Raw genomic sequence first — 26,255 nt, forward strand, 5'->3', positions numbered from 1 at the left:
TTTTTTTTGGTAGTGCAAGTTTGTTCTCACCTCTTCTGTTTGTTCTTTGTTATCAGCTACTGAATTCTTCCTATACCTCCTCCATGCTCCGCTTCCATATGCTGAGCCAGTTCTTCTGTAGTTCCCCCTAAAAAGAAACCTTGAATTTTGCAGCCTGCAAGTGTCACATGAGCACTTAATGGCCAGTTGCTGGGCTGAGGGGCACATATTGGGCAGTGTTTGTTGCTGCTCTGATAAGTGTTTCTGAAATAGGTGATGACTTCATCTTCCTCTTCTGCTCGCCACAGATAGCAAGAACCAGCTCCTTTCTGCTCAAATACTCCTCTTCATCCAACAAAAACACCCTAGGCCAGATCATGTCATTTGACTGAGCAGCACAGAGCTGCACCACACTCACACAGAGCTCCAGAGCAGCGTGACAGGGCAAGGGCAGGGGCTGGGACTGGCCTGAAGACAGCGGTGCTGAACCTCTCCAGGCATCTTTACAGCTCCATATGGTTGTGGGCTGGGTTTCAGTGTGTCTGGGGTGCTTCTCTGCTCAGGTGTGGCTGCTCAGAGCAGCAGTGAGAGGCAGCCATGTTTCCCTGATAGCATCTCAACCCTGCAGCAGCCACAAGGCTGCTGCCACATTCCTCTCCTGGCTTCAAGGCTCTGATCCTGCCTGTACTTGCCATACACATCAGGACTTTCCAAGGAGCAGGCTCTGGGAGAAGTAGCTCGTGGACAAAGCGTCATCACTGCAGTGGCCGTGCCCTGGGTTGCATGGAGGGTGAAGGTGATTCTTTCTGCTTTCTAAGGCACTGTATGGGAATAGGAGTCCCCTGATTCCTGCTGTGATGATCAGTGGCCTCCTTAGGACCTCTTGTACATGTGCTCCATCTCTGTAGCTCCTTCACATGCCCTGTTGGATCTTCTCCACCAGGCAATTACTGGTCATCTACCTGCTGAAGTCACTCTAGGTTCATCCAAAATAAACTGATGTGTGTGAGATCCTCCTCTGAGCACTCAGGGAGCTTGTAGGAGAGATGTGCCCTGCAGGGAGTGTGACTTGTCCTTACCTTCCAGCTACTTCATGATGAGAACTTCTGGAGAAGCAGCTCAAGCACCTCACTTTAGGTGAATACCACCACATGCTGGTGGTTTTTGACCCAGAGGGCGATTGAGTACTGGAACAGGCTCCCCAGGGAAGTGGTTGCAGCACCAAGCCTGTCTTGAGTTCAAGAAGGATTTGGACAATGCTCTCAAGTACATGGTGTGATTCTTGGAGTGTCCTGCGTGGGGCCAGAAGTAGCTCTTGATTATCCTGATGGATAATCCCTTTCAGCTCAGCATATACTATGAGACTGTGCTCAGTTGCCTTTGGGACAGCCTGGCCTTGGCTTCCCTGTTGTTTTGTCTGGTGTATTCCCATCCCAGTCAGCTCAGACAGTTGGAAGCACAAGAGCAGTGGGGAGTGGGCTTTCTTGTGGCGCTGGCCATCACACCAGCCACCCTCCCATCTGTCTTGTGGTTCCCAGCAATGTTATTCTGCCTCTGCTGTCTCTTCTGCCTTTCACTCGAGGCAGGTTTTCCACAACTGACAGCGGTCAGGTCAGATATCTGCCTCGTGGATGCTGTAGCCAGAGGTTACATTCAGCTCATAATTCCTACTTCCCACAGCCTCTTTGCCAGCTCCAGCAGTGCCCTGGGCCCGTTACCTCGGGCTGGGAGGTGTCAGCCCCTCTGCATGTGGGGTTCGTTGTGAAAGGCCCATCGAGGGGTGCAGGTCCTTGCAGGCTGCCCCTCAGCTTCTCTAGAGTGCAGGCTTTAGGATGAGCAACCACATCTTATCTCTCCTGTTATTCCTAGAGCCTGCTGTGGTAGCCTTGGGCTGGGGGGCCTGCATGGGCAAACCCTCTGCCTGCTTCTGCAAGCCTGTGGGGGGCAATGCACTCTGCCTGGCCACAGCACAGCGGGTCAGCTGAGTCCTGTCACGCTGCTCCAGGAGCTCTGCAAGGGCAAGAAGCAGTGGGATTTCCCTTCCCACACGGTCTGGCTCCAGGGTCTCTTGGGACAGCCTGATGTGCATCACACAGCGCAGACGAAACAGGCTAAAATAAATCACAGAGCCCTGGGAGCCAGTGGTTAGAAGTTGGGCTGGGTTTGCTCTGGGAATTTGGAGCCACTTCTCTCTCCAGCCTGGAAAAAGGGAGTTAGTTCAAGGCATGAATGCCTGGCCTGTGAGAGCCCAGTCCTGTGTGCTCCTGGTACTAACACTTGCTTGTCCGTGTGTCTGTCCACCCGTCCATCATAACCCACTGTCCCCCTCAGTACAGCAGATTGGTTACTGAGGGCTGTGCTGGCTGCAAACTAGAATGCCAGAGTGGGCAATACAGCTTTCTTGGGGTCCCAAACAATTCTGTCCTGTTCCATGAATCCATTGGTCTCCTGCAAGCAGGCTGTGAGGAGGACCATGGTGGTACAGATCTATGACTCTGTGTGCCCTGGCTGTATGCGGTCTGGAGGGAGAAGCAGCAAGGGAAGGGAAGGAAATAATGCACCAAAGGAACAGAGGAGAGAAAGATCTGTGATCCAGGGGAGCAGAGAGGGTGGGGGGGGAGCAAGTGAAAGAAGAAAACAACAGAGGGAGAGCTGGAGATGTGTCTTGGCAAAGTGAGAGGACAGACAAGCTGTGTGAGCAGGAGGGAGCTGGATGGCAGCATGGAATAAGGTGTGCACATATCTCACTCCAGTCTGATTTGGGGGTGTGTATTGCTGGCCCCCCTGGTCAAGTCTAAACATTAATACCAAAAGCTGGACCTGAGAGGAGACCTGGGTTGAAAACCAGACTTGTGGGTCAGAGGAGCAGAAGCATCTGTCATACATCACTCATCAGGATGGCAGCTTTGAAGTTCCAAGGGTTTCCTGGGACCTTCCTACTTGTCAGGATGGCAGCTGTGAAGTTCCAGGGGTTTCTTGGGACCTTCCTACTCGGTAACTGGCATTTGAATCCACTGATGTCCCAGCCTGACTTCAGCTTGACTTGAGAGGTCAGCTCTTAGCACTGTGCTCAGTCTCAGCTTCATTTGTATCTACCCTGTCTCCCTACCTGTGGCTATCTCGGGATGCTGTGGCTCCAGAACAGCAGAAACACAGCTGTGTGTGTGGAAGAGCAGGAGGATCTTGTTTCTCTCGAGATGCTGTGCATCAGAGGAGGAGCTGAGAAACTCTTGCTCTATTTAATGGTAGTGGTAGCTTGCAGTTAAAAGCTGAGGCACAGAGGGTTGCATGACCAGTAGCCTCTGCCCTTTACAAGGTCTGTGTGTGTTGGCTGGTTGGCTTGGGTAGTTAATTAATGTGCTGATTGGGTTTCCTATGTCTAACCAGGTTCCCAGGACTCCTAGAATGAGGCTGCTGTGAAGGACTGGTGGATCCCCTGCCTGTACTACCGTGCCTGCGGATTCCCTGCGATCCCCTTTCCGGCTGGAGCGCTGTTGCCGAGGCTCCTGGGAAGAATGACTGTTGGATGCCTACTGCAACCCCCTTTCCTGGGGAGGACTTGGCTCCCCGTGCTGCTGCTGGCAGCCTCTGCCCACTGCCACTGGCCCAGCGAGCCGGCAGAAGTGGTTCGGGACTGGGAGAACCAGCTGGAGGCCTCCATGCACTCCATGCTCTCAGACCTGCGGGAGACTGTGCCGGCTGTGGTGGGCATCCCGGACAGCTCTGCGGTGGTGGGACGCTACTTCAGAGTCTCCATCCCCACGGATTTAATTGCTTCCAATGGAGAAGTTGTCCAGGTGAGAAACGCCATTCCCTGAGGGCTCATTTTCAGTTATATTTGTGCAGGAGTCAAGTGAGTCACCCCATTATCGACCTGGGTCATGAGGGTGGCTAGGAAGGAGCCTTAATGCTTTGTAGGACTACAGGAGAAGGATTTTTATTTAAAAATGAAGTCTTGCCTTTATTTGCAAAAAGGAATTGCAAAGTTCCTTTTTTCTGTAACAAAGAGAGGAAAGTTCTCAGGGATGACTAATCAGGTTTGTTGGCTGTATTTAAACTCAGATGCTCTGCCCCTGGAATGATGGGTACATTTGTGAGGAGATGCTACCTCAGGATCTGAGGAACCACAGATTCCCTGGGATTGCTGCTCAGGCTTGGGGAGTTTGCTTCACTGTGGTAACAAAACATTGCCAAACGGACCCTGTCCTACCACCGGGGCTCTGAGCTGCCTGTAACAGTCTCTTCTGACCTTATCCCTAAGTCCTCTTGGGAAAGATGGGAGCCTTTCCCCTTATTTGAGTTTACCTCACACTGATGGCACTGCAGGCACCTGAAAACTGAGTTTTGGAATCAGTCCTGAGTGCAGGAAAGTGTTAGAATAGCCCAGAGGAGGGTAGGGACACAGCTGAACACAGGTGTGCTCATTGTTAGTCCTTTCCTGGGAGGGTTTGCTTGGATCACGTGGAGTTCAGAAAATTCTGTTCTTAAAAAACAGAATTGCCTTCCAAAGAGCAAAATTGAAAAATAAGTTTTAAATATCCATTTTTAGAAAGCATTATAACAGGACAGGCTTCTGGAGTGTCTCACAAGATCAGAGGGAGATGGAGAGCAAGTCAGGAGCAAGTCTGACAGCTCAGGCTCTGCTTGAAGGCAGGTTTGGTTTAGCTCTGTGTACTGTCACACAGTTATCCCAATCCCAGTACGTGATCCTGCTGGCTCCAGCGAGGGTGCCGGGTGGGCAGAAAATCTGAAGAATGCAGCTGTAACTGGCAGAGGGTCAGACAGGGAGGAGGAAGGTATGGAAGGAGTTGGGGAAGGGGCCAGAGGAGTTGGGGAAGGGGCAGGGCAGGCCTCTCTGACGTTGAGTTGACCACAGCTGAGGTCCCTGCCCGGCTTTACCTGCAGCCTGTTCAGAGCGCAGGAAACCTGGACAGCACTGGGCTGCCAGAGCCCAGGCGGGTGTGGTGAGCCCAAGATCTCACGTTACAGAAGCAATAACTTTGGTTTGGGATTTTGCATTCGAGTGGCTTGTTCTGGTGTTGTCTAATAGCTGCTTTGATGGCAAGAGTAATTGTCAGTGTTTGTGTAACACCACAGCTTCCTCTGTCATCTTTTCCTGGCACAAAAGTCACCTGTGATAGCTCCAGTGGATGCAGGAAAATCCTGATGGGTTATTTCAACCCCACCTGATGCCTTCAAACAGTACTTCTGCCGTGTTGGTGTGAGGTGTGTTGGATAACACCAACATGCCTGGAGAGCCTGGAATGGACTGGGCTGGGTCAGGACCAGCAGCTACTGGCTGTGTGTAGTTCAGCATACGCTGGGAGCGATTTTTCACGCTCGTCCCTGGGCTTACCCACGTGCATATTGCATCTGTTCACCTTGAAATCAATTTTAAAAGTGCAGCAGGCTCTCACTTAGCTGTTGTCTCTGGAAAGGCTCTGCTTGCAGGGAATGCACGTTGGCTGCTGAGCACAGCTGACCTTTGCCGCAGGGATTTGATTCCTGGCAAGTGAGAACTGCGTAGGCAATTTTGGGTGCTGGGGTGCATTTTTGTTTTACTGGAAAGTTTCACGGCAAATTGCTCTGGTCTTTTTCTCAGGCTGCTTTGCCTTTCTCAGCTGGAGCAGTAGAAGCACAGTACTTCTGGATCTTGCTAACTGGTGTACTTAAAATCTGCTAAAAAGGAATAAGGGCTGTGCCTTCTGAGATGGGTCAGGGTTTACAATGAGGTGTGGTTACCTGTGCTTTCTCCCCTTGAGTTTCGAAGAAATTTGCTATAATTTTATTTAAAAAAAGAGATGCTGAGAGTTGATGTCCCCAGACTCCCTGGAGCTTCCCACTGGAGCTGGGAGAGGTGTGATTTGCTTCGTTTCTAGATGACTCCCACTGATAGTTTCTAGGACTGTGGTGGTGATCGGCTTGAAACTCCTTCTCAGATCCTCTCTCTGCTTGTAAGCAGATTCCAGCTGTCTGTAGACAAAATACTTTTCTCTGCAAACTTGGCTGTGGGATGGAAACAACGCCAGGCATGTGCAGCGTGGCGGAGGAGTTCCCCGCAGGCACGCACTCCTGCACAGTCAGGTATGTGCTCCTGGGAGCCATCACCGCTGTTTCCCTGCCACCCCCAAAGCTGCTGGAGAACAGGTGAGATTTTATGGCTAAGGAGAAAAGAAAGGTTATTCTAATGTGCTCGAGCTGCACAGAAAAGAAGTAGAAAAACTACCGTGTGTCTTGATTTCGGAGTCTCCTTTCCACGTTGCTCAGAGTCAGCTGCCAGCAAGGTGTTGTGGCCATGGTAACTCCCTTCCCCTGTGCCTCGTGTTCCCAAGCAGGTGCCTTGGTCAGGCATTATCGTGTCCTCTGAAGGGCAGCTGCAGCTTGCAGGTATTCCAGCTGTTGAATTTGGCAGCAACTCAGTCCAGATGTCATCCTCAAGCTTCCTCACTACAGCAAGGCTTCTTGCTGCAAGGTTGCTCTCCTGCTGTCTGAAGGTGTCTAGGAAACTAAAACTCCTTGCTGTGCCTTCCCAAAAGGCACCTTGCAGCCCTTTCCACCATGTTTGACACCAAAAACGTTGGCATTTTTGCGAGGTTTGGGTTAAAACACCCAATTTCCCCGTGTCATGCAGCCCCCTTGCCATGCAGATGGGTAGTGTGAGGGTGTGCAGGTTCCCACTGGCTCCTGGCACATGCTGGTTGGGACAGGATAACCGTGGGCATTGGTGCTGGTACCCTCACCAGTCATCAACTCCTTACCCCATTTGCACTGAGGACTGTGTGGAGTCTGACCTGTTACCTCTCAGCTGTGTCCTGTCAAAGAATAGATCATGCCTGGGTCAAAGACCAGCTGGATTTCCTGTTCCTTCCACTTCCATTTGAAGCTGCTCCAGAACTTGGCTGCTCTGATTAAAAATGCAGCTTCTAGCCTAAATTTAGGGATGGCTAGAAATATTTATGTGTGCTGCCCTTTAGCTTAAATCGGTTCTACCTTCATAATATTTACTTCCTTTATGTATTTATAGGTGACAGGCATATTCCCCATCTTGATTTTATTAGGTTAAACAAGCCAACCTCTTTAGTTTTTTCTCATAAAATAAGCTTTCTTTCCCTCCCCTCAGCTTTGCAGCTGTCTTCTGCACCTCCTCCAGCTTGAGTTTATTTTCCTTTATTTGCATGACCACAGCTACACAAAACACTCTAGATGAAATTTTACGAGAACCTCCTATAAAAGCATCAAAACTTCCTTTTCTCTTCTATAAATAACCTTGTTTGATATATCCTCCGATCATTTGCTTTTTCACGTCTGCTCTGCTTTGTTTTGGACATCTTCCTATCAGCTGAAATATCCAGGTCTGTAGTTTTTGCTGCTTCCCGTTGTTGAGGTCCTAGAAGAGGATGTCAGGCGAGGTGCATGATTTGGGATGGGGGCTGTTGCAGTAAGCCTGGCTCTCCCCTCATCCCACCAGCCAAGATACAATATCCCCACGAGGATACAATACCCACCAGGAACTGAGCCCTTGCGTAGTCTCTGATATCCTAAATGCATATGCCCACAGTACATAAAGACATGCAAATAAATGGCTTTTGTTTAAAGATGGATCTCTAAAGTGTGCTGGAAGGAGAGAAGCTCCTGGTGTGCACTGCTTCCCAAGACACATCCCTGCCAGAGCAGATTTGCTGTGTCTTCCTTGAAGATCATGTAAAGCTGCTGACCTGTCTTCAGGCTGGTGGTGTTTGCTGTGGGGTGGATTCCACTGAGCAGGTGTGCTGTGGGTTTGCAGGCGATTCCAAGGAGTTCAGGTGAGCACAGCTAAGGCTCACCATTCCCAACTGTGTCTTGGCCCCTGATTATTTTGGGATTTGAAGTACATGGTCTCACCAGCGCTTTGTTGGGAGAACACACATAAAACACGTAGCAGAGGCCCCAAGAACCTCTTGCTGTGTGCAAACATAGCTGCAGGCAAAGTGATTAGAACAACTGAATTCCCTCACTCAGCTGACTTACAGGGTAGCTGTGGAGCAGGTTTGGAGGTTATCAGAGTACTGGATATCCATCTGGGAAAAAAGGAGCCTTGCTCTCATTGAATGTTTAGGTTGGAAAAGACCTTTTAGATCACTGAGTCAGAACATTAACCCAGCACTGCCAAGTCCACCACTAAACTTTCCAAGCAGGAGCCTAATTTTCCAGTGGTTGTTCTGTGTGCTGTCTGTTGAAGTGGCTTTTATCAAACAGCTCTGCTCTCATCAGACGTCCGGGACCTTGATTTATAAACAGGATCCACAGGGATTGGGTTGCAGGAGTCCTGACATGGGTATCTGCTGTCAGGACTGTGCAGTTCACCTCAACCCTGCTCTGACCCCAAAGTGAAGGGCTGGATGTTGGCAGCCAGCCTGCAGTGCCAGAACACACTTGCTTTCAGGGAAGAAAACCACAAAATACTGATTTTTTTTTTTCCCCTCTTGCAGTGATCTTTATTTCAAAGCACTTTAACTGAATGTGAAATTTATTAAAGTGGCATTTCTCGAAGAGGAGAAGCGAAGAGCGCTCCCGAGGGGCTGTGTCATTAACTTGGGTATCTTAAAAGGCTCTCTGTGTCAAAGCATTTGAGCTTCACCTCGTCCCTGGGGTCCCTGGTTTTCTTGGACTAACTGGGAGTTGTAGCAACAGCCACTATTTACAGGAGAGCACACAGGGATAAATGACAGTGCCTGGAACAGGTCCAGGCAAAGGAGGACTTGGGCAGGGCTTTGCTTAGCTGCCACACTGCAATCTGAGCAATAAGATGAGCTGATAAGATTTCTGTGGGGAGGCTTAGGGGATGCTTATCTTTTTCCTGCAGTGAGACCGAATCGGGGAATTTGGCATTTTTAGTGCGTGCTTAGTAACAAGCTCTGAATTTGGAGGAGTGGAAAATGTGACTCGATCTAATTATAAACTGGATTTTCAGACGGGCTGGGAAGTTCCTTGTTTTGTCCTGCTCTTACAGGTTGTTACTCTGAGCATCCAGAGGATGTGATGGTAATGAGAATTCTGTGAAGGAGCAGACCTGAGACTGAGGGATCCGGTCTGCCTTTCCTTGCTGTGCTCTTGAAAGCCAGCTTTCCAGCAATCTTGCTGATGGCAGGAATAAATTGCCAGGGCGGGTTAGCTGTGCGGTGGCAGCACTAAACCCCCAGCACTTGGCATCCCTGCTTTGTGGTATTTTCGCTTCCCTTTGGCCTTTCCCTCACAAAAAGTTGCGCTGAAAGAAGAGCCCAACTGAACTTTTTTTTTTTTTTTTTTTTAAGCTGTTTGAGGCTTTTCCTGCCCTGTGCTCTCCCCCCAGCCGAGGGAGAAAGCGGGGTGTGGGCAGCCAGTGCTGACCCCAGCCCTGGCGCGGGCGGGCTGCGCCTTCCCGCTCCAACAATAAGGCCAAACAAATCCTTCCAAGCTGCTTGCATGGACCGATGAAAGGAGGATTTCTTGGGACACTCAATGTTTTGTAGTGACCTCCCAGTGAAACAGCTGTTGTGTTCCCTTTACCCAGGCAGAGTGGGATGCTGAATAGTGTCCTTATAGCCAACACAGAGGCGCATCTGGAAAAGAAGCCGTCATGGCAGCAGCATGCGAGGGTGGCAGGAGCTGGGCGTAGCCGCTCAGCCTGCGCCGCTGCGGGGCCATTTTACTGACCCCAAAGGACAAAGCCCAGCTCGTGGGGAAAGGCAGGCTGTGCCCTCAGCGAAGGAGGGGGGCTGCTTTCTGTGTGTGAATGGCTGGAAAATGTAGATTAGCAGCAGACATGTAAACTTCTCAGGTTTTCATGAGCATGTAAAAGCAGAGCAGCTACTTCAAGTAGTTGTGCTGCCTGGTCCTTCAGAGGCTGAAGTTTGAAGTTGAGGGTGAGGACTGCTGATGTGACCTCTGCAAACCTTGTTCTCCCTTACCTCAGCTTTCTGAAGTGAAAGGTTTGATTTTTGTGGTTTTTTTAAAACAACAGCTTCAGTGCATGGAGACATGCAGGAAGAGCTTCGCTGGGCTTTGGCTGGGACCAGCCAAAATGTGGGGTTAATTCAACCTTCCTGACCTACCTGTGCACAAAGGGAAGCACCAATTACCAGCTGTCCCCATGTAGCTTTCAGTCTCTGAACAGAGGTGGTGAGCTCCTGCCGGTAATGAAGGGGTGAGCTCCTGCTGGTAATGAAGGCTTGGGTCACTGAGACTGACGTACTTCTGAGGGCCAGTGAACCTTCTGCGCTGTTTTTAGACTTTCAGGGGTAGGTGCATCTGCATGAAATGTCCTGGAGCAGCTTGTTTTTGTCTGTGAGTTCCCAGGCCTTTTATCTGAGGCACACAGCAGCTCAGAGGAGCAGTGTCTGCTGAGCACACCCAAACACCCTGGCAGGTATTGCAGTCCCCTCTGCGGGGAAGCACTTGTGCTGCAGTTCCTCCCTGCTCTTTCTGCCCAGTACATGCAACATTCCTTTCTCCTACCTGAACTTTCCCATAGTGCTGATGCAGCAACACCGTAGCTGTGCCCAGTGAGCAGAAGGCTCCAAGAGTTGCACTCTCTCCTTGCACCACTGTTTTCTGGGCCTTGTGTTTCTAGGGACGGCCTGTCTGATGTCTCAGTTTACAGTTCTGTTGTATTTGAGGAAAGGAGCAGGATGTAATGGTGGAGGCTCCTTCACACACCATCTCCTGGATGCACACAAGCCAGCCTTCCTGGCAAGGCTGTCCCCTGGGGGCCAAAGACTCACAGCTTCATAGAACCATAGAATATCCTTAGTTGGAAGGAACCCACAAGGACCATCGAGTCCAACTGCTGGCCCTGCTCAGGACAGCCCCAAGAATGTGCCTGAGGGCATTGTCCAAACTCCTCTTGAACTCTGGTAGGCTCTGGCAGCTATTGTGGTCTGAGGGTTGCCCAGCTCCTGCCTTGCACCATCAGATTCCCTGACCCAGTGCAGCAGCTTCTGTCGCTCTGGGATCTGTCTGGGGCCACGGTGCCTGGACGGCTTGGCCCCATGTCTGCAGGCACCAGTGCAGCTTGTGTCAGGTAAGAAGAGAATGATGTGATGGGCCCACAGGCATTGCAGTGCATTGGGGTGGATCTGAAACCGGTGTCTCTACCCCCATTTGTGTGGGACAAGGCAGCAGGAATCTGCCTGCCTGTGGATCTGATTTGGGGCTGAGACTCTGTGTTGCTTCTGCTGCCAACACTGCCCGTGCAGCAGCATTAGCAGGGGGTTAAGATGAAGCTTGGGCTTAGGCAAACAGCTTAGGCTTGACTCTTTCTCTACAGTTATATTTGCATTTGAATTGCATTTGAATTTCCATTTTCTTCCCCTGCCTGCTGGTTAATTGCTTGCAGAAGCCTGAGCCTGCAGACTTGGTGTGGCACTGGCTGGGTCAGTCAGCTGGGCACAGCTCAGCTCGCCTTCTGTTCAGGTGGAGAGGGCTCAGCCAGCGTGTTCCTCCTTGCTGGCCATGTGTGTGGGGGTGATGCTGAAGGAGTCTGGCTACAGTAAATTGTCATTGGTAATTATACCCCAGATGAAATCCCTGGCACGGGGTCTGTCTCTCGGCAGCAGCTGGACATGGGGAGGGGAAAGGGCCAGTGGGAGATCTGGCAGAGCTGCAGGACTGTCCGTGCTCACTCTGCCCAAAAGCAGTCAGGGGCTTTTTAGGACTGATTTGAAAGGAAAGGAGCCGAGTCCCAGCTGCTGATGCTCACGGGAGGGTCTGGCAGCACAGACAGGGGAGATCCCATCGGATATTTCCAGGGCTGGGAGGATTTCATAGTGGTGTGCCAAAGGGAGACTTGTGGCAGGATCCTACAGTACCTGTGTCCTGGCAAAAGACTCACTGCCTCCTTTTTGGAGGATTCGTTGTGAGGAGGAGGAGGGGAACTGAATACCTGGAGGATTAGAGGTCACTCTTATACACAAGAATGTGGTTTTTGCATGAATTCCCTCCGAGGCAGCAGTTTTGCTCGCTGCTCCTTTGCTTATCTTTGTCTTGTTGGCTACAGGGCTTTAAGATCCAAGTTTAAAAAAAAACAAATCAAACTGAGCTATCTTCTTTCATGAGCTGACTGCTCTTGGCTGGCCTAAAAATAACAGGCCATGTCTATCTGAAAGGATTTTGTGAACAAGGTCTTCAAAACCCACCAGACCACTGTATGTATTTAAAAATCAAAATCATGGCTTATTTTTTAATGATCTTCAGTACACTGCCAGTCTTATGTAATCTTTAGCTGATAAGCATTCATTTACAATTTTCTCAAATAATTGGAAAACAAAGACAGCCTTTTTTTTTTTTTTAAGTTGAGCAACGGAAGAGTTATTTTGAAACCAGACCCCTTGGGGGAAATGGCAGGGCTTAAGGCTGATACTTACTGCATACATAAAAAACTGGGAAACTTTTAACATGAAAAGTAGAGATCCCAAATCATTAACTCTGTGTAGGTTTAACAAATACCCTTTGAAGCAATATTTGAAGGAAACATTGCTAGAACAGAGTCCAGGACTCCCTGCTCCCAGTTTTGCACCAACACAAACACAGCAGTGATTATAACCAGGACAGACCCACACCAAGGGCTCTGCTGGTCAGTGTTTGTTTAGGAACAAATATTTTTATCCAGCCTGATAACAGCTTTGATTATCTACTCTGCTCTTTCTGGGCTCTTCCTTTGCCTCTTGAACATGGATGAATTCTGCTGCCAGGGCAGTAGTTGTGTTTAAAGCAGAGCCAAGGCATTGAATACTTGTGACTTGTTGCCTTCCCAAAGATTTCCCAGGGGAGGCACAGGCATCTTTATGGACTTCATAGGCATAATCCACATAAATTTGATTTTCTTAATCACCTCTTGCAGAGCCCTTAGAAACAGTCCACATGTCCTCGCAGGCTGAATACAGCTGAACCAGCTCAGCTCTTTTAAAATCAAGTTTAAGTGGGTTTATAAATGTTTTGCAACTGTCACATCCCTGCTAGAACAAGTTGTCCCAGTCGGTGATTGCCTGGCCTGTTTTTGTTTTTCAGGAGAGCCTAGTTTTTGGTGTGAATCTGTCTGGCTGCAGCTTCATTTTCTGGCATGGCCCTAAATGTGAACTGCAGGTTAAAAATGGTTTTCCAAGCAGGAATACTCAGACTGGCCTATGCCTTCCTTGCTGTCTTTTCTGCATGTGGGGTCGGCCATCTCTCTGAAGTGAGTTTGGTTGTCAAATGTAGGAACAAACATGACTGAAGGGAGAATCATCTTGTGACAGGAGATTAGGTAAAGTAATGCTGCTTGTACAGTCGCCTCCTCAAGCCATGCACCATGCCCAGGGAAGGGGGAGCACCAGAGAACCTCGGCTCCCGGGAAAGCTGTATAGAGTGTGTGATCCTGTAATTAAGGGCTTTTGCAGAGTGCACAGAAGGGGAAGGTTTGTTCCAAATGTAACCTAAAATTACACATTCAGAGTGAATTTAACCACTCGCTATTAAAGTTTTTATTCTTCTTGATTGTGTAAGCCTCGATGATGCTGTGGCTTTGTCCTGGCTCCCCATGTTTCTGTTCCTGATGTGTGCCCAGCCCAGCCTTCCCTCCTCTGCAGTGGGCAGGTTAGCGGCTAATTTTGGCACAAAGGAGGACAAAGAGTGGCACCATCCAACTCCTGCTACTGTAAATGCTGGATTGCACTGGGCACTGTCCTGGCATCTCAGTTTTTAGAGGGCATGATGAAATGACACTTTTTAAAAGGAACATAAGGGCAGATCAGTCCTTCTTGTGGCTGGGCAGGAGCAGACCCTGCCTTTGTTCTCTCTTGGCAGAAGAGTTGCCAAGGAAGGACAATTCGGTCCTTTGTTCCTGCAGGAGGGAGGCTCCCTGTGCCGGGCTCAGGTGAAGGGCTGCCTTTCCTTGGGGATGGCTGGGGTAAAAGCAGCTCCTTGAGATGGAGGGGAAGCGCACGCAACCACAGCCCTGCCAAGCCCCCCTGCTCTCTGCTAGACACGTGGGCACACAGCAAGGCCCAGTGGAAGGATGTTCATGTCTCAGTGCCTCAGTCTGGGTGGGGTATATTGGGGTGATGGCCCTGAGGCAGCATTCTCCAGCTGTTTTAAGCAGGAATCTGAATTCCCTGCTCTGGGATGTTGCTGATGAGGAGTTAACTAAAGCTGTGCTAACAGCTTTAAACTCTGCTCTGTAAACTGTACCCGGCATGTGTCTCATGATGTGCTCTCCAGCTTGTCCAGGCTGGCTGAAAGCGGGACTGATCCTTCACGGAGGAGAGGAATGAGGGCCTGTGTGATTGTGGCTGAAACCCTCTGTGGCTCTTGAACAAAAGCTTTCTTGTGTTGCTCTTGCCAAAAGACTTTCAGGTCCTACGTTATCCTTGCAGAGCTGCACATCCAGACCCTTCAGTGTGCTGAAACCCTCACCATGTGGGTGAGCCCTGGGGTGCTGCCTGAATCTTGCCTACAGCCAGGGAGTGGGAGAGGCACCCAGGACTCGTGGTCTGCCCAGCCCTACGGCACTGGTTATCACTCCTTGTCCGTCCCAGGGGCTTTCCCCAGCAGGACCTGCGGTCTGGCGAGTCCAGCCCTGGCTCTGCACCCACTGCTGGACCCAGGAGCACTCCTGCCAGGCAGGTTTCCTTGTGAAGTTCCTCACCTAGCTTTGCATTTGGGTAAATTATGAAATATGTATGAGCCTTAGGGAGCTGCAGAGAACTAAAGCATCCTTTCAGGAGGAGAGCTGGAGCATGGCTCTGTGTTGGACTGCAGCAAGCCCAGAGCCTCAAACCAGGCAGCTGAACGTGTCTCCATAGGCCACAAAGCATCCTCTTTCCTCTGAGTGTCGGGGGGAGATGCCTTGCGGAGTTCTGGAAAGCCCAACCAGGGCACTTGCCAAATGCCTCCGATCCTGGGAGGTTACAAAGCTCAGGTTACTCACTCTGGAGTACCTACAGCCCCGGGAAATGTCACAGCCCACCAAGCTGGCAGCGTCACCCCTTCCGCTGCGCAGCCCGAGCGGCTCCGCTGCGCCTCGTGATCGGCAACCGGCTGTAGGGTGGGCAGACCGATGTCAGCTGCTGGGAGATGGGGGTTTGAGGTTTTGTGCCCACCTTCAGCTACAACCCAGGGCAGGAAGGGGAGCCCCCTGGGGCAGGGGAGAGTTAAAAAAAAAGCCAAGTGTTGCCATTGACCTAAAAGAGGTGGTATATAGTGCGTTGAAGTTTTGAGGTGCCTGTGCTCTGACACAAAGCCTTCCCTTGCAGGAGGAGGTTATTATATGAAAGTGAAATCCTTCATTTAAAGCTGAGCCTGAGACTAAAGCTGGGCTGAGCCACAGTTTGCCGGCCTCCAGCCCCTCCAGTTCAGCCTGGCTGCTGGGGACAGCAGGAAGAAGCTGAAAATTAGCGAAGAAAACATAGGTTCTGCTGAGCTGCTGGAGCAATGGGCTTGCAGGGTGTGATGGAGTGAGGAAAGGAGGGAGATGGCAGGGCTGGGAGAGGAAGGAGTGGGAAGAGGGCGTTGTTGGATCAGCTCAGCTGTATGGCATAACTTCACCCTCTGTTTGTAACTGTCCCCATGACGTAAACTCCCCATCCACCCTTGGAGAAAATGAGCCACTTGTGTGGTAGCTGCACAATAAGGCAAGGGCTCCTTGTGGAATTTTATGACCTTCCATGGCTCCTTGTGGAACTTTACGACCTTCCATGGCTCCTTAAGCCTTTGAGACCAGTGCACCCTGCAGAGCTCATCCTTGCCACCATGCAGAGAAGGCAGCATGGGCCACCATACTCTGGCCAGGGTGCTTCTTCTCCAGTTGTTACACTTCTTTAATCCTTTAATTTAAGTATTATTGCTGCTAGAACTTATCCTAATGCTGTGCTTCTAAAAACATCTTTTTTTTGTTGTTGTTTGGTAGATCTCCGAAGCTGGGAAGGACTCCTTGCCTTCTTGGTTGCACTGGAATGCAGAGAGCAGGTCCCTGGAAGGGCTGCCCCTTGACACGGACAAGGGTGTCCACTACATCTCGGTGACCACGCTGCAGCACTTCCCAAACGGGAGCTACGTGCCACAGACCACAAATGTCTTCTCCATTGAGGTGCACCAAGAAGACCACAACGAGCCTCAGTCGGTGCGAGTGGCCGTCCAAGACACGGGTGACGCAGCGCCGTTCGTGTGCGGCTCGGAAGAGCCGGTCACCATCCTGACTGTCATTTTGGATGCCGACTTGACAAAAATGACACCAAAGCAGAGGATTGAACTCTTAAACAGAATGAGAAGCTTCTCAGAGGTGGAACTTCATAACATGAAGTTGGTTCCTGTTGTAAATAACAGACTCTTTGACATGTCGGCCTTCATGGCTGGACCGGGAAATGCGAAGAAGGTGGTGGAAAACGGGGCCTTACTCTCATGGAAACTGGGATGTTCTCTGAGCCAAAACAGTGTCCCCAACATCAGCAAGGTGGAGGCTCCAGCTAAGGAAGGAACCATGTCTGCCCGCCTTGGGTACCCTGTTGTTGGCTGGCACATTGCTAACAAGAAACCTCACCTCCCAAAGAGGATGCGGCGGCAGATCAACGCCACCCCTACGCCTTTGACGGCCATCGGGCCGCCCACCACTGCCGCACAAGAACCACCCACCAGGATCGTCCCCACCCCGACGTCGCCCGCCATCGCGCCTCCCACGGAGACGACAGCACCCCCCGTCCGGGAGCCCATTCCCCTGCCGAGGAAACCCACGGTCACCATCAGAACCAGGGGCCCCATCGTTCAGACGCCTACGCTGGGACCGATCCAGCCAACCAGGGTAGCAGAAGGCACGGGCACAGCCTCTGTCCCGATTCGCCCCACAATGCCCGGGTATGTAGAGCCCACAGCAGTGATCACGCCGCCCTCAACTACCACCAAGAAGCCCCGAGTCTCTACTCTGAAGCCGGGCACACCGTCCACGACGGATTCCTCCATGGCGATAACACGAAGGCCTACTCGAAGGCCCAAAACTCCCCGTCCAACAAAGCCTCCCGGCACAACCAGATCCCCCATCTCCAAGCTGACAACAGCCTCCCCACCGTCCCGCGTGCGCACCACAGCGAGCGGGCTCCCCCGGCCCTGGGAGCCAAACGAGCCACCCAAGCTGACGAACCACATCGACAGGGTCGACGCGTGGGAGGGAACTTACTTCGAGGTTAAGATCCCATCAGATACCTTCTACGACAAGGAAGACACCACCACTGACAAGCTGCAGCTGACCTTGAAGCTGAAGGAGCAGCAGATGATCGAGGAGAACTCGTGGGTGCAGTTCAACAGCACCAGCCAGCTCATGTACGGCATGCCGGACCACAAGCACATCGGGAAGCACGAGTACTTCATGTATGCCACTGACAAGGGTGGGCTTTTCGCCGTGGATGCTTTCGAAATCCATGTCCACAAACGCCCGCACGGGGACAAGTCGCCAGTGAAGTTCAAGGCTAGGCTGGATGGGGACCACAATGCAGTGGTGAATGACATTCATAAGAAGATCATGCTGGTGAAGAAGCTGGCTCTGGCATTCGGTGACAGGAACAGCAGCACCATTACAGTGCAGGACATTGCCAAAGGCTCCATTGTCGTGGAGTGGACTAACAACACGCTGCCCCTGGAGCCCTGCCCTCGGGAGCAGATACGGACTTTGAGCAAAAAAATTGCGGATGACTCTGGCAGGCCGAGCCCGGCTTTCTCCAACGTCCTGCAGCCCGAGTTCAAACCCCTGAACGTGTCGGTGGTCGGCTCCGGCAGCTGCAGGAACATCCAGTTTGTCCCCGTGACCAAGGACGGCAGGGTGATCTCGGAGGCGACGCCGACAGTGGTGGCAGGCAAAGACCCCGAGAAGAGCAGCGAGGACGACGTGTACCTGCACACCGTCATCCCTGCCGTGGTGGTGGCCGCCATCCTCCTCGTGGCCGGCATCATCGCCATGATCTGCTATCGCAAGAAGAGGAAAGGGAAGCTGACCATCGAAGACCAGGCCACCTTCATAAAGAAAGGCGTGCCCATCATCTTCGCTGACGAGCTGGACGACTCCAAGCCTCCGCCGTCCTCCAGCATGCCCCTCATCCTCCAGGAGGAGAAAGCCCCGCTCCCCCCGCCAGAGTACCCCAACCAGAGCATGCCAGAGACCACGCCGCTCAACCAGGACACCATCGGGGAGTACACGCCGCTGCGGGACGAGGACCCCAACGCACCACCCTACCAGCCTCCCCCGCCCTTCACCGCTCCCATGGAGGGGAAAGGCTCCCGCCCGAAGAACATGACCCCGTACAGGTCCCCACCGCCCTACGTCCCCCCTTAACGAACGGGAGGCCCTCGGGGGAGAAGGGGCCTCCAGCTCCACACCGGTGCTGTCTGTGGGCCAGCAGCCCCCTCGCCAGCCGGGAACACAAAACCCCAGCCCACTCCCCAGCAGGCTCTCCCTGGCTGCGCCCGCCGCACCGGAGCGCTCGCGGGACTCGGGGGGACACTTGTTTTATTTTTACCTAACAAGCTTTGGTTTTATTTTATTCATAGAAAAAATATTCTCGGCTCAAAGACGTCTTCCCGGTGGCTGGGCTTCGGCCGGGGCCGGGGCGGCGGGCAGGGAGGGGGGTCGGGATGGGTCGGGCCGGGTCGGGAGGAGCAGGCAGCACTGGGGTAGCACTCTGGGTCTCCGCTGTTTGCCTTTAACACTAACTGTACTGTTTTTTCTATTCACGTGTGTCTAGCTACAGGACGTAACATGAAAGGTAGCCTAAAAATAATTAAATTCAAGGGACTTTCTGAAGTTGATGGTTTAAGTTTTTACATTTAATCTGCTGTTTACCTAAACTGGGATGTGTAGATTTTGGGGAAGGGGAGAGCAGTGCTGCGCTGCAGGCGAGCTCAGCGCTGGTTTAGGGGAGGGCTCTTGAGGACAGCAAGCCTCCTCTTCCTCCTCTTCGGGAGACCAGCTTCTTGGTTCAGGAATTGATTCTTTTATCATTTTTATTTTATTTTTAATCAAAGAAATCTTATTTTTCTCACGGATCATAAAATAGTCATCAGTTGGGTCACCCTGGCTTGGGGTGCCCGTGGTTGAGCACCGGGTGCAGCGCTGTGCTGGGGATGCTCACAGGAGGGTGAGCAGAGCCCTGTGCCACAACTTCTCTGCTTCCCAGTGAATGCTAGGGTTGGGGGGAGTTCTTCTTTAAGTAAAACCCGATCCCTGAAGGGGTTTTGGCGACAGTGGTGTGTTCTCCGTCCCGGCTGCTCCTTGGGAGCGGTGCAGGAACGGCCTGGCTGGCCCCGATGCCAGCACTCTGGCCCGGACACTGTTGGAAAAAAAAAAAAGTTAAAAAAAATTAAAAAAAAAAAAAAAAAAGGAAAAAAATTAAAAGCGCCAGAAATAGTTAATAGTTAAAAAAAAAAATCAGTGCACTCTCAAATCTAATTTTTTACTAAATTTTTGATACAGCCTCCGATTGTTTTATTAAAGAAAAAAAGACTGACAAACCGGTGTGCGGCTGCCAGCAGTTTGTACGGGCTCAGCCCCCTCGGGCCGGCCCCCGGGGACCCGCCACGGTACCGGTACCTCCCCATCCCCTCTGCTCCGCGCCCCGGCATCCCCAGCCGGGATTTGGTCGTGTGCGCCCCAAGTGACCCCGCACACCAGGGCCGGACCCGCCGCCTCCCTCCCTCCCTCTCCCTCCCTCCGGGGTGGCGCTGCCCGTGCGCCGGGGTGGGACCGGGAGGGGACCGGGGGTGCTCACTCCCCTCCTCTGGTCTCGGCGCCGCGGGGGTGACAAACAAACCCGCAGGGGGATGCCGGTGCGGGTACGGGGGAGGTGCGGGGGGTGGTCCCGGGGCGGGAGGGGATGCCCGGAGTGAGCGCGGCCCCGGCCCCGCCCCCCGCCCCGGGACAGCGGCGGGGCGGGGCGCCCCTGCCGGTGCCCGCGCGCCGTGACGGCCCTGCCCGGCCCCGCCCCGGAGCGGCGCCGCCATGTCGGGAGCGGCGGGGCCGGGTCCGCCTGCCGGGCCGGGCCGCTCCCCGCTGCCCTGCGCCCCCCGCCCCGCCACCCCGCTGCAGCTGGCCGGGGGGGCCGAGCCCGCACGGCCCGGCGTCGCCGTCATCGACCTCCGCTTCCCCCGCGGCGCTCCCGCCGACGTGAGTGCGGCCGCGCCCGCGGCGGTTACCGGCGGGGGAGGCACCGGGCTGGTACCGGGGGATGACAGCGGGGATGCCGGGGGCGTTACCGGGGTGGCGGGTACCGGGGTGGAGCCGGGGGGCGGCAGGGGCGATGCCGGGGGTGGTACAAGGGCGGTGGAGTCGGGGGTCGGGTGTGGTGCCGGTCTCGGGGCGGGATGGGGGATGCCGGGGGCGGCAGCGGTGGCGGGGCAGGGGGCCATGCCAGGGGCGGTCCCGGGGCCGTGGGGATGCCGGGGGCGGGATGGGGGAGATGCTGGGGGCGGTCCCGGGGCCGGGGGGATGCCGGTGCTGCGGTACCACCCGCACCGATGGTGGGCGGGGTGCTGGGCGCGTTCTGGATCCCGGTATGGCGGGGAGTGGTAGCGGTGCCCGCCCCAGGAGTGGGAGGCATGCTGGTGCGGGTGGCAAAACGAGGATGTGCCAGTGCTGATATGGGGAGGGATGCCGGTCCCGGTATAGACAGATGCTGGTGCCGGTGTGGGGGTGATGTCGGTGCAGGTGAAGTATGGGGTGTGGCGGTGCCGGTATGGGGGGCATTCCGGTGCTGGTGCCGGTATTGGGGGGAACAGGGGGGTTACCGGTGCCCGGGTCAGGGTGGAGGGTATGCCGGTCCTGGTCCCGGAATGGGGAGGGTACCCGTCCTGGTATGGGTGTGCCGGTGCGGGGCTGAGGCCGCCTGTCCCGCAGGTGCAGGAGATCGTCTTCAGGAACTTCTACACGGCGTTCCTGAGCGTGCGGGTGCAGCGGCCCGGCCCCGGCGGGTCCCGGCGCTGGGTGACATGCCTGCGGGACCTGTGCCTGATGCCCTGCCCACACACCGAGGAAGGCTCCCAGGACTACTTCTGCCTCCGCCGGCAGCAGGTCAGCCCGGACCAACTGTGCCCTTGGCATCACCCTCCCCTCTGGGGCTCACCCCTCTTCACCCACGCCCCAGGTCCTGCAGGTCTGGTGCTGATGCCCCACCAACCACCATGGCCACAGAAGGGTGGCAGGTCCTGCGGTGCTATCCTGCCCCTGTCAGCCCCACTCAGCCCAGACAGCCACCACAGGGTGATGCTTCCCTCGGGCTCCTTCTGTCTGGGGAGGGTTGGGGTTTTTTTGGAGGATACCTGAAAAGCTGCCCCTGATCAGCACCAGCCCCTGTGGTGACAGTCCCTGGCCCTTGCCCCACAGATGCTGTGTGATGTGGACCAGGTGACAGCCATGCGGTTCATCCTGCGGCAGCCTTCCCCGGTCTGGCTCCACTTCACCATCGAGGAGCTGCAGATTTTCCCCCCTGGACAGAAGGTGAGCGGGTGCTGGTGCTGTCCCACTGCCAGGTGTGGGCAGGGGGCCAGGACAAGCCTGGCATTGCTCCCGACAGCTCCAGGGAGCACACACAGGAGCGTGGGTCCAAGTCCTCATCCTTCACTGGGGTACTTGGGTCCCCTTGTTCTCCAAAGGTGCTGGGGAAGGGACTGCTCCAGCCAGCCCCAGCAGTTCCCTGTCAGAGGTGGATGTTTGAGCAGCAGGATGGAGCTGGAGGCTGCTGCAACAAGTTACAGGTTGCAAACAACCACTCCAAACACAAAATTCCCTTTGGTGATGGAAAAGTGACACTACATCCATAGCAATATCACTATGGGTGGACTCCAAACCCCAGCACGCTGCACGGTGTGAGGGATGAAGGTGAGGTTGAGGACACCTTTGTGTGACCCTCGGGATCTGTTTCAGAGCCCCCAGAAGGATTTCCCCTCCTGGCTCTCCCAGCTGACCCCTCCGGAGCAGCCAGCCAGCCTGCACGGGGTGAGTGATCCCTGCTGAAGTACGGGGGGGAAGGAGGGACCTCTGTGGGATGCAGACTGGGAGCATCTCTTGGGGGGCTGCCAGCCCCATCCCTGCCCTGTCAGCTCCAGGCTCCCACTTGGAATAGCTGTGGAGCCCTGAAATAACCCAACTTGTGCTGGAAGCAGTTTGCAGTGTTCAGAAGAAAAATATCTCTATGGGGATGATGTGCGATTTGAGGTGATGATTAAGTGCCTGCCCTCTAGTCTGGGGACAGGAACGTCCCCAGGGGAGCAGTGGGTGCACGGCAAGGCTCAGCCGGCAGGTGAGGCATGTGGGGATGGGGACAGGGACATCCCTGTGGGAGCAGTGGGTGTGCACCATCGCTCTGGTGGGACACGGGGGGATGGGGACAGGAGCTCCCCAAGGAGCGGTGGGTGCTCAGTATTGCTCATCCAGCAGATGGGAAGTGTGGGGACAAGGACAGAAACGTCCCTGTGGCAGCTGTGGGTGCACAGCATCGCTCAGTAGTGGGTGGGACCTGTGGGGACAGGGCGGCTTGGCTGGTCCCTGGTGCTTTGCAGAGGGTGTGCCCTGAGGAGCAGGTGTCCCATTGGGGACAGAACGGGGGCAGAGGGAGGTCACAACCACGGCACGTGTTTACAGCTTGCCAGCCACATCTGCCTGGCCTGTGGCCTTCGGTGGGCAAAGTCCAGGCAGACGAGGGCTGAAATGGGAGCTGGCTCACCCATGGGAAATTGCTGAATCAGCTGGAGGTGCTACCTGCTGGAGGGTGGCACAGCACCCAGACCAGCCAGGGCAGTTCTGCCACCTGGGCTTTGGTGCTATGGTGCTCATACTGCATCAGCAGTGAGGCTGCTGCTGGCCCCAGCAGGTCTGGGAGTCCTGGTCCCTACCCAGCTGTGTGACAGTTTGGGGAGAGCACCCCAAATTGCTTGGAACATGTTCCCCCTGGCAAGGAAAGTGCAGGGGAGATGCCAGGGCTTGGCTATTCCCAGCATCACCATGAGGCACCTATCAGCCTGGTGCCACAGAGCTGTGCCCCAGCTGGGGGAGCTGCTGCTGAGCCTGCCAGTCCCACCTGGCTGAAGGTCCCCAGGGTGAACCACCACCTGGGGCCAGGTTTCTGTCCCCGAGCCCAGGGAGCACTGCGCAGGGAGGCTGTTGGGAAACTCTGGACTGTGTGATTAGGTTTTTAATCATTAGTCAATGATTGGCTTTCTCTCCTCGTCCTGGCCACCTGCCAGCAAGTGGGCTGTGTCGGCACCACAGCACCAGGGATCAGGGTCACCCACTTCCCCAGCTGCTTGTTTTCCTAGAGAGGGGAGCCCTGCTCACCCCATGCTGGGAAACCACTGGCAGGTCGGGAGCATGGACAATAGTGCCCAGCCATGTAGCCACACCACTGCCCAAACCTGGGGTGACCCAGCCCATCCAGGCCATCCCCTCTCCACAGCATTGTGACCACTTCTTTCCAGGAGCTCCCCGACCCAGAGAAGGTGTCAACAGAGGTCCAGCAAATGTGGGTGCTGACAGAGGTGATCCGGGCTCGCCAGGCAGCCGCCCGCATCGGGCGCTTTGACGTGAGTCCCCCACCCTGCTCACGGGGACCCCGGCCTTGCTGCATGGCCAGGGAGCCCTCCTGGAGGGGCTGCTCCCAGCAGGATGGGCTTGGGGTGTCCCAGCAGTGACTGTGCTGTGCAGACAACAACAGCCCCTCTTTTTCCCAGGTGGATGGCTGCTACGATGTCAACCTGCTTTCCTACACCTGATCCCGCCGGTGCCAGTGCTGGTGCCGGCTGGAGGGAAGTGCCCCATCTGTGCTCCCGGGGCCCAAGTGGACTCCTGTGTTCCCGCCTTGGCCGTCGACCCCGCGGCCCCAAAGGGGTCCCAAGCCTTCCCTGTGACCATTCCCCGACTCCCGCTGCACTGTCTGCCAGTGAGGAGCAGCGCTACCGCTCCAGAGCCCCCTGTGAGCCTCTCCCGGGCCCATCCCGCGGGCAGAGCCCCGACCCCACCCCGCGCTGCAAGGGGGTGCGGGGGGACCGAGGGGTGCGGGGGTGCTGGGTGGCATCTCGGTCACCACTAAAAGCTGCTACGTTGGCCCTGCCTGTGCCCGCCTGTCTCTGGGGGATAGGGGTGGCCGTGCCCTCCGGCCCCGGGAGGCGGGGCCGGGGGCGGGCCGGGCCGGGGGCGGGGGCCAGGGCCGGGGCCGGGCGGACTCCATGTCCCAAGCGCCCCGGGGCCGGTCCGAGCCGTGCCGGGAGGGAGGAGGAAGAGGAAGATGCTGCGGGCGGGCTGCCGCGCCGCGCTGCCCCGCCGGCCCTCGGGCTCGGCGCCGCGGAGAGGGGCCGGGGGGAGCGGGGCGGAGGGGCTGAAGCAGACGCCGCTGGATGCCCTGCACCGGGCCCGCGGCGGGCGGATGGTGCCGTTCGCCGGCTGGAGCCTCCCGCTGCAATACGAGCAGGGCCACCTCCAGTCACACCTGCACACCCGCCGGCACTGCTCCCTCTTCGACGTCACCCACATGCTGCAGGTAGGGGTCGGGGGACTGGGCCGGGGGCTCCGCACCGCTTCACACCCCGGCCCCTTCCAGACCCGGGTGTACGGCCGGGACCGCGTCAGGTTCATGGAGAGCCTGGTAGTGGGGGACATCGCCGAGCTGAAGCCCGGACAGGTACGGGGCACCGGGCGGGCACTGGGCATCCAGTGGGGTCAGAGGTCCCCGGGATGCCCTGGGAGGGACCAGGCAGGCTGCCCATACTCCCAAGGGCCGCATCCCGCAGGGCACCCTGACGCTGCTCACCAACGAGAAGGGCGGCATCACGGACGACCTCATAGTCACCAACACGTCGGAAGATCACCTGTATGTGGTGTCCAATGCCGGCTGTGCTGACAAGGACTTGGCCATCTTCAGGGTACGGGGCTGCCCGAGCCCCACGGGCAGTGGGGACACACAATGGGAATGAGTCCGGCCACCTTTTGGTGACAGCCTGGCTGTGCAGGGTGAGGTGGCCGTGGCCTGGCTGGCCCCCGTGCTAGCAGCCCACTGTCACCCTGGCAGGGGAGAGCAGAGGAGCTGCAGGCCACTGGCAGTGACGTCCACGTGGAGGTGTCAGACAACGCACTACTGGCTCTGCAAGGTAGCGGGGGCTCCACATGGGCCTGCCCTCCTCTGGATCCTTGCTCAATGGATGTCAGTGCCCTCCCCACATTCCCCCCCTTCCCTGGGCACTGCCGTCTCCCAGCCACCACCCTCCCCAGGTCCCTCCATGGCGCGGGTGCTGCAGGCGGGGCTGTCGGATGACCTGGCCAAGCTCTCCTTCATGAATAGCATCTCCACGACTGTCTTTGGCGTGCCAGGCTGCCGGGTCACGCGCTGCGGCTACACCGGCGAGGATGGCGTAGAGGTACCCTGGGAGCTGTGCCAGCACCCCCACCACTGTACCGAGGGAGGGGAAGGCCATGCCCCACTGACCCTGCCCGTGTGCCCCTGCAGATCTCGGTGCCCGCAGGGCAGGCAGTGGAACTGGCTGAGCGGCTGCTGGATGTCCCCAATGTGTGGCTGGCAGGGCTGGCAGCCAGGGACAGCCTGCGCCTGGAGGCCGGGCTCTGCCTCTACGGCAATGACATCGATGAGACCGTCACCCCTGCCGAGGCAGGGCTGATGTGGACCTTGGGTAGGTTGGGACCACATACACCTCCTCCTCTGGGCAGAATGGCAAGGTGTTCCCAGTGAGAGTACAAGGGGACCAGGCAGGCATCACCAACCCTCACCCATCTCTGCCCCACAGGGAAGCGCCGGCGTGCAGCCATGGACTTCCCCGGTGCTGCCGTCATCATGGCACAAGCGAAGGAGAAGCCGAGGCGCAAGCGCGTGGGGCTGACATCGGTGGGACCCCCCATCCGGCCCCACATGGCCATCCTGGGCCCTGAGGGCAGGCCTGTGGGTAGGTGGGGGCGGTGGGGTGGGGTGGGCACAGCCCCAAACTGTAGCCATGGCAGGGGAGGGTGGTGCTGCCAGCCCCGGCTCACCTCCCCGTGTCCTCACATCCCAGGCACAGTGACCAGCGGCTGCCCCTCGCCCTCCCTGGGCAAGAACATCGCTATGGGCTACGTGGAGGCAGTGCACAGCCGGACAGGCACCGAGCTCACCGTCGAGGTGCGGAAGAAGCAGCACCCAGCCCTCGTCACCAAGATGCCCTTTGTGCCCACCCAGTACTACATGGCCAAGTGAGGCCAGTGCCCACCAAGGGCACAATGCCCCAGCCCCAATAAATGCCCTGTCCCATTCTCCTGGCCTCCTCTGCAGTGA

The 26,255-nt window shown here is 55.6% G+C and overlaps 3 protein-coding genes across 5 annotated transcripts in view; all 3 read left to right on the top strand.

The window, feature by feature from the left end:
* The window catches only part of DAG1 (dystroglycan 1), a 49,173-nt gene extending 30,419 nt beyond the window's left edge, over positions 1-18,754 (top strand). For all 3 annotated transcript variants that reach the window (XM_050312741.1, XM_050312744.1, XM_050312743.1), the window contains exons 2-3: positions 3,367-3,776; positions 15,878-18,754. In XM_050312741.1, the coding sequence (XP_050168698.1) occupies positions 3,495-3,776; positions 15,878-18,286 (2,691 nt within the window). In that variant the 5' untranslated portion in view covers positions 3,367-3,494 and the 3' untranslated portion in view covers positions 18,287-18,754. The remainder of the gene's footprint in view (positions 1-3,366; positions 3,777-15,877) is intronic.
* Positions 18,755-19,948: 1,194 nt separating this feature from the next.
* On the top strand, positions 19,949-24,043 carry NICN1 (nicolin 1, tubulin polyglutamylase complex subunit). The gene is made up of 6 exons (XM_050313149.1): positions 19,949-20,113; positions 20,843-21,016; positions 21,329-21,442; positions 21,869-21,940; positions 23,419-23,523; positions 23,671-24,043. Exons 1-6 carry the CDS (start codon positions 19,949-19,951, stop codon positions 23,710-23,712), a joined length of 672 nt encoding a protein of 223 aa, XP_050169106.1. The 3' UTR covers positions 23,713-24,043.
* Positions 24,044-24,170: 127 nt separating this feature from the next.
* Positions 24,171-26,233, top strand: AMT (aminomethyltransferase). Its single transcript, XM_050313148.1, has 8 exons — positions 24,171-24,476; positions 24,537-24,617; positions 24,727-24,858; positions 25,005-25,083; positions 25,205-25,350; positions 25,440-25,620; positions 25,735-25,890; positions 25,999-26,233. Exons 1-8 carry the CDS (start codon positions 24,225-24,227, stop codon positions 26,175-26,177), a joined length of 1,206 nt encoding a protein of 401 aa, XP_050169105.1. The 5' UTR covers positions 24,171-24,224; the 3' UTR covers positions 26,178-26,233.
* The last annotated feature ends 22 nt before the right edge of the window (positions 26,234-26,255 follow it).

The sequence above is a fragment of the Myiozetetes cayanensis genome, unplaced genomic scaffold (assembly GCF_022539395.1).
Source record: "Myiozetetes cayanensis isolate MyiCay16 unplaced genomic scaffold, myiCay2020 scf18, whole genome shotgun sequence".
NCBI lineage: Eukaryota > Metazoa > Chordata > Aves > Passeriformes > Tyrannidae > Myiozetetes > Myiozetetes cayanensis.

Excerpts from the sequence above, each read along its gene's own strand:
- NICN1 (XM_050313149.1), top strand. The coding sequence starts at position 19,949 with ATGTCGGGAGCGGCGGGGCCGGGTCCGCCTGCCGGGCCGGGCCGCTCC. Across the intron at positions 20,114-20,842 it reads CCCGCGGCGCTCCCGCCGAC|GTGCAGGAGATCGTCTTCAG; the intron begins GTGAGTGCGGCC and ends CCTGTCCCGCAG. Across the intron at positions 21,941-23,418 it reads AGCCAGCCAGCCTGCACGGG|GAGCTCCCCGACCCAGAGAA; the intron begins GTGAGTGATCCC and ends ACTTCTTTCCAG.
- AMT (XM_050313148.1), top strand. The coding sequence starts at position 24,225 with ATGCTGCGGGCGGGCTGCCGCGCCGCGCTGCCCCGCCGGCCCTCGGGC. Across the intron at positions 25,084-25,204 it reads CGCACTACTGGCTCTGCAAG|GTCCCTCCATGGCGCGGGTG; the intron begins GTAGCGGGGGCT and ends CACCCTCCCCAG. Across the intron at positions 25,891-25,998 it reads CCCTGAGGGCAGGCCTGTGG|GCACAGTGACCAGCGGCTGC; the intron begins GTAGGTGGGGGC and ends CTCACATCCCAG.